We start from the raw sequence: 6,224 nt of genomic DNA, 5'->3' as shown, positions 1-6,224 counted from the left end.
AAAACCAAACATGCATTATGTCCAAAAATGGCTGCAATATTGTATGCATGTTAGTTTTACTAGAATCAATTGTTTTTGTCAGGTTTGCATTTACAAACATTAGTTTTTACTCACAGTATACTGCAGGGGTAGGGAACCTATGGCTCTAGAGCCAGATGTGGCTCTTTTGATGACTGCATTTGGCTCTCAGATAAATCTTAGCTGACATTGCTTAACACGGTAAGTAATGAAAAATTCCGTTGGTAATCACAGTGTCAAAAATAACATTCAATATATAAAACATCCGGTTTCTACCGCACCTGTTCAAGAAGTCGCATTATTGGTAAGAAGTATTTTATTTATTGTTGTTTAGCTTCAGAATAATGTTATTAAAAAGAATGAGATTTATTATACATTAAAAATATATTATATGGCTCTCACGGAAATACTTTAAAATATTTGGCTTGAATGGCTCTCTCAGCCAAAAAGGTTCCCGACCCCTGGTATACTGCCTCATTCAATATGACATTTTTTTTTTAACAAAACTCCTAAACCACACACGCAAAATGGCTAACAATGTCTGCTAAAATGTGTGTGTAAGTTTTAATGGAAACAAATATTTTTTTAATATTTGCAAGGACACAAGTTAGTTTTTTTTTTACTCAATACGACAGCAAAACTGTCATTGTGCCGCCCTTGATATGTAAAAATATATTGGCTTTACCCTAACACCTTTTCTTGATCAAACACTGAAAAACGACTTCTAGTCCACAGGTTTATTGACCGTAAAAAAGATAAAACTGAAAACATACAAGCAGAAAGGATCCTTACATTAGAGACATGCACACAGCCACTTACACACACAAGCATGCTACAATAAAACATGAATTATGCTGTGTATTGAACTTAAATAGATAAATAAATGCCACAAATGATGTAATCTAAGTGCTCTATAGCAAACTAGCTTACTATGCTAACATTCACTTCACTGTATAAATTGCGAATATTAGCATGACTGACTTTTGGCCATAAAACGTCCCAAATTACATCACAACCAACAAATAATGCAACTCAATCATTGCCTTTGAGGAAGCATCACAAAAGATGACTATCTCTCTTTTTGACACTGCTGTAGGAGAGACCTGTGTGTAAACTCTTGGGATCTGGAGATTGCTGAGATCTTTCAATGAGCGTCGCCACATTGACCAGGTCTCTTCCATTTCTTGAGGAAGAGGTGCATCCCAATCTCTGTTGTTCTGCATGAGCTCACGCAGGATCAGAAATCCTAGGGGATCATAGATGCTGTTGACAGTTGACAAGAAACATCTGCGGGTGCAGGGCTTTTGCTCATCAGCTACTTGAAAAATAAATGTCTGACATTTGTTCCCAGTTAAGTCCCAGACTACGTTGCATGGGCAGGGTATCTGAAGTGAAGTCCAGGTCCTTTAAATTGATGGCATGGTCCTGAGATGGGAATGCATTCATAACTTCTGCTTTATTTGAGGTGATTTTGTGAAGCCTCAAGTTTGAGTCTGACAGAACCTCTTGCGTCCTCTTGAGCAGCTTCACGGCAGCTTCGATGGAGGGAAGTGACGTTAGCCCGTCATCTACATAAAAGTCACGATTGACAAACTGCTTTATAACGGGCTTAGCACTTTTCACTGACTGTCTTAAACAGTAGATGGCCACTGCGGGAGGGAGACAATTTCCAAAGACATGGACCCTCATTCTGTATTCCATGATATCTTCAGATGAGTTTTTGTTTTTGAACCATAAAAACCTTAGCTAATTGCGGTCCTCTACTCTGCCTATAAGGGTGTTGTTGAGGTTGGGTCCAGTTAACAGCACGTCGTTAAGTGACACACCATTGTATTGGGCGCTGGAGTCAAACACCACACGGATGTTCCAGAATTCTTCGGATGGTAGACGCCAAAAGCCGGTAAATACCATCTTTCTTCATTAGATGTGAGTGGGGGAGCTATTTCAGCATGTTCATTTTGAAAGATCTTTTCCATGAAGTTAAAAAAAGTGCTCTTTCATCACTGGTTTTCTTTCGAAGTTGCGTCTCAGAGAGGAAAAACGATTCAAGGCTTGAACTTTGTTGTCAGGAAGCTTGGGCCTTGGAGTCTTAAATGGCAGCGGAGCTACCCAGCTGTTTGTTTTGTCCTTTTTCAAACCCCTCTCCATGATTTGCAGGAAGGCGATGTCATCAATGGATGGACCAACTTTGTTGTCATCTTTGGTCTGCTGAAACACTGTAGAGCCCATGTCATCTTGCTTACATTTCTTTGGAAAAGTTACCTTTGAGTATTCAGGGCGTTGAGTCTGGCCATGTTTCTCCTTGACTTGAAATACGTTAGGACAAGGTTTAAAGACTGTGGGACGCCTTTGTTCAGTCGTAATGGTGTTGAAGTTATTCACTGTGGTCGGTTTGTGAACACCTCCCAAGCATACATTTCCAACGATCACCCATCCCAGGTCAAGTTTTTGGGCATAGGGACCATCGCGTTGCCCATCGACCTGTTTGCGCACTTTGTGGACAGAGATGATGTCTCTCCCAAGGAGAAGCATAATGGATGCATTAGGATCCAGGTCTGGGATGAGGTTAGCAACTGATTTGAGGTGAGAATGGTTGGCTGCAGCATTAGGTCTTGGGATTTCTGATTTGTTTTTAGGTAGATCATCACATTCCAGGAAGCTTGGTAAGGAGAGGCACACTTTTCCATCCATGGATTCAATTTTGTAGCCTGAGGCTCTTCTCCCAGTGGATTCCATCACTCCAGAGCAGGTTCGGAGTGTGTATGGAGATGAAGGATTTTGAATCTTGAAGATCTCAAAGAACTCCGAACGAGCAAGGGACTTGTTACTCTGCTCGTCGATGATTGCATAAACTTTCAGGGATTTCTCAGGACGGCCGCTAGGATATATTTTAACAAGGCAGATCTTTGAGCAGGATTTGTAGCTTTGATTGCCACCACATACATCTGTACATTGAGCACTGACCTCAGTTGAAGGTTCTGAGTCTTGCTCCCCGCCAAGCTGTGTCAGGGGGGTTGGGACCTGGATCCATGGTGCAGGTCCAAGATGAAGTCCAAAAATGTGATTTGCGCTCTCACATTCAGTGCACTTAGTAATAAATTTACAGTTTTTTGCTATGTGTTGAGTGGATGTGCAACACTTAAAACATATGCCATTCTCTTTCATGAATTCCTTGCGTTGTTCCAACAGCATTGTACGGAAGGCCCAACATTTTTGGACCATGTGAGGCTTTTTATGAATAGGGCATTGTTTCTCGGGATCATCAGGTTCAAAGTGTTGTTTGTCATTAGACTGGAAATTGATCTTATGAACCGAGACTTCCCTATTTTGGATCTGCTTCCATTGGACTCTGTGTGCTTTTGAGGTGTCAATTTGAACTGCAAACTTCCTAACTTCCTAATTAAAGCTAGTTTTCCAATGAAGTCAACAAAAACTTCAAAGGGGGGAAATATTACATTGTGCTGTCATTTGTAGTTTGTGCCAACGTTGAGCCACTTTTCTTAAAGATTGAACGGTAACTTTTGAACTAATGGGTTTATCCCACGCGCTGTGTCCAAATATGCAAGGCTAGGCAAGTCTCCATCTTCCTTGGCTGCCTACAATTCTATGAGAAAATCACTCAACTCATGGAGCTTTGAATAGTCTCTGTTGATGATTTTAGGGAAGCTGTGGATCCGTTTAAACAGTGAATCCTCCACCATTTCGGGTGCGCCGTAACAGGTTTCCAGTCTGTCCCATATCCTTTTTAGGCCTTTGTCTGGGGAGTTGACATGGACAGCCCTGATGCGTTTTGCGTGCTCAGCTGACTCCTTCCCTAGCCACGTAACCAACAAATCCATTTCTTTACTGGACGTTATGTTGAGGCCTCTGACTATGTTCACAAAGGACTGTTTCCATGCCCTGTAACTGCATGGCTGGTCGCTGAACTTTATCAGGCTCGTTGTGACTAGCTCACGGTGAGTTAGATATCTTGCAAAGTCTGCCACATTACCTTGATCGTAGACAGGCTGACAAGGTGTACGGCTGGGCCTTGGATGCAAAGGAGAATTGTAGCTTGACTTGTAATGTTGGTGATTGTCTCGTATGTTGTTTGAAGATGGACTGGTGGCTGATGTGACTTCTGTTGTATGGTAGAAACAAAGCCAACTCTGTGTTCATTGTGCTCTGTCTGGAGATGTGGGTGTTGAACGGAGTTCACATCTGGTGGCTTATAATGTTGTGTTTCATTCCATAATGATGGCTGATTGTGTGGTGATTCAACTTTTATTTGACCTTTTTCTTGGGCCTGAGTGGCTATGTATTCCTTTGTGCGCTCTAATGTGTCAACTGAATGTTCAAACAACTGCTAGATGTGAAGATAGGAGCTGCTTCCATCACTTCCTTCCACAGCGGCTTCCAAGACCTCCGCTTTGGCGAGTGCAGCTGCTGCGTCCTGTTCCAGTCATAGAATGTCCATCATAGCTTCTAAATGTGCTTTTTCCACGTCCAGTTGTGCTTTTTCCACTTTGAGTGTCATTTCTCTTTGTGCAAAAGACAGACGTACTTTTGCTGCCTCTGCTTTTGCGTGTGCTCTGGCACCTGCAGCCTCGGTGGAGCAAGCTTGTGACCTCGTTGAAGCACGTGAAGTGGTAGATTTTGTCCGTATTGAGCTTTCTGTGCAATCCATCATTTGTTCTTGTGTATGCTGTCTTATTTTCTGCGTTAAAGACATCGTTTTACTGTGCCACCCTCGATATGTAGCTATATCTTGGCTTTACCCTAACACCTTTTCTTGATCAAACACTCTGAAAGATGTCTTCTAGTCCACAGGTTTATTGACCGTAAAAAGGATAAAACTGAAAACATACAAGCAGAAAGGATGCTTACATTACAGACATGCACACACAGCCACTTACACACACAAGCATGCTACAATAAAACATGAATTATGCTGTGTATTGAATTTATATAGATAAATGAATTCCACAAAATATGTAATCTAAGTGCTCTACAGCAAACTAGCTTACTATTCACTTCACTGTATAAATTGCGAAAATTAGCATGACTAAACGTCCCAAATTACATCACAACCAACAAATAATGCAACTCAATCAAATATTAAAGTACTACTCAATGATACATACCGATGATACTTTGTTTGGCATGAGATTCGAGCAGATGAACACGTTTGCAATCGTCACCGAACTAGCTTAAAACAGACTCAAAGGAACTACTTGTTGTCTCTTGTTAACATGGACATTACTGTAAACTAGGCAATGCTGCCTCCCGCCGTCTAAATGAGGAAGTGCACCTCACTAATGAATTCCCAAGTGAACTTAAACACTAGTTTTACATATACTATCAATAAATTCAACAAACAAGACAGAACAGTCATACTAAATCTGAAAGCTATATAAACATAACTCAAAAAACAAAAATGCATTATGTCTAAAAGGTTTCGCTGAGACCGATGACGTTAAGATTGTTGTCTCTGATGATATCATTAACTAACAACGTTTTGGGAGACAATGATCTTATGTTTAAAAAACTTATATTATAGGTAGTGGGCTGTTTTAGGGAATTTTTGATCAAATTATCCGTAGTAGCAATATTAATAATGTTGTGTTTATTATGCCCAGTGCATTTAGTATAATTACGACTATATCTAGGAATTGGTACGACGGGACTTTTCCGATTGTTTGTTTGTTAATTTGATAAAGTGCACGCATCATAGTTTGCCATCTCAGTAGAACACATGTCCAACTCTGAAACAATCAAAGCAGAAAAAACTTGTTCTAATTTAACTGACTTACCCAGACCAGTAGTCTCGCATCTTCCATTTAAATCCGGCTTCAGGATGGAGGTAAGTGGTGTTCTGTGGGGATTAGCCTTCTGCTTTGTTTTTAGCCCCGCTCGACATCCGCGTTTCCGATCACACCGCTGGCGTCCGCTCCGTAGACGGCCCCCGCTGTTACTATATTCCCCTGCTTCACAGGCCGCTGGATGTAGCCGCCGAAGTATTCCCGTGCTAGTTAGCAGGTCTAGCAAGCACGCGTCTATCAGTCCAAAACGGCCCAATATGTCGACATCCAGAAGTGTCTGGCGGTCGTACGTGATCACGGAGTGACCATGATGTGAGCCAGCCATAAAGTTTGCAGAATTGTCTGGTATTTCTGCCAAATGTTTCAGCTTTAGCAACAGCTCTGCGATGCTGCAGCCCGTCCGGG

At 41.5% G+C, this 6,224-nt stretch overlaps 1 protein-coding gene across 1 annotated transcript; it reads right to left on the bottom strand.

The window, feature by feature from the left end:
• Positions 1 to 754: 754 nt before the first annotated feature.
• LOC133564935 (uncharacterized) lies at positions 755 to 5,275 on the bottom strand. Its single transcript, XM_061919459.1, has 2 exons — positions 5,142 to 5,275; positions 755 to 4,853 (listed from the first exon to the last, which is right to left on the bottom strand). The coding sequence occupies exon 2, from the start codon at positions 3,238 to 3,240 to the stop codon at positions 1,999 to 2,001; it is 1,242 nt and encodes a 413-aa protein (XP_061775443.1). The 5' UTR covers positions 3,241 to 4,853; positions 5,142 to 5,275; the 3' UTR covers positions 755 to 1,998.
• Between the last annotated feature and the right edge of the window lie 949 nt (positions 5,276 to 6,224).

This window comes from Nerophis ophidion, linkage group LG13 (genome assembly GCF_033978795.1).
Source record: "Nerophis ophidion isolate RoL-2023_Sa linkage group LG13, RoL_Noph_v1.0, whole genome shotgun sequence".
In the NCBI taxonomy this organism is placed as follows: Eukaryota; Metazoa; Chordata; class Actinopteri; order Syngnathiformes; family Syngnathidae; genus Nerophis; species Nerophis ophidion.
Note: the sequence above shows the minus strand (reverse complement) of the source record. Positions and strands in the feature narration are given on the sequence as shown.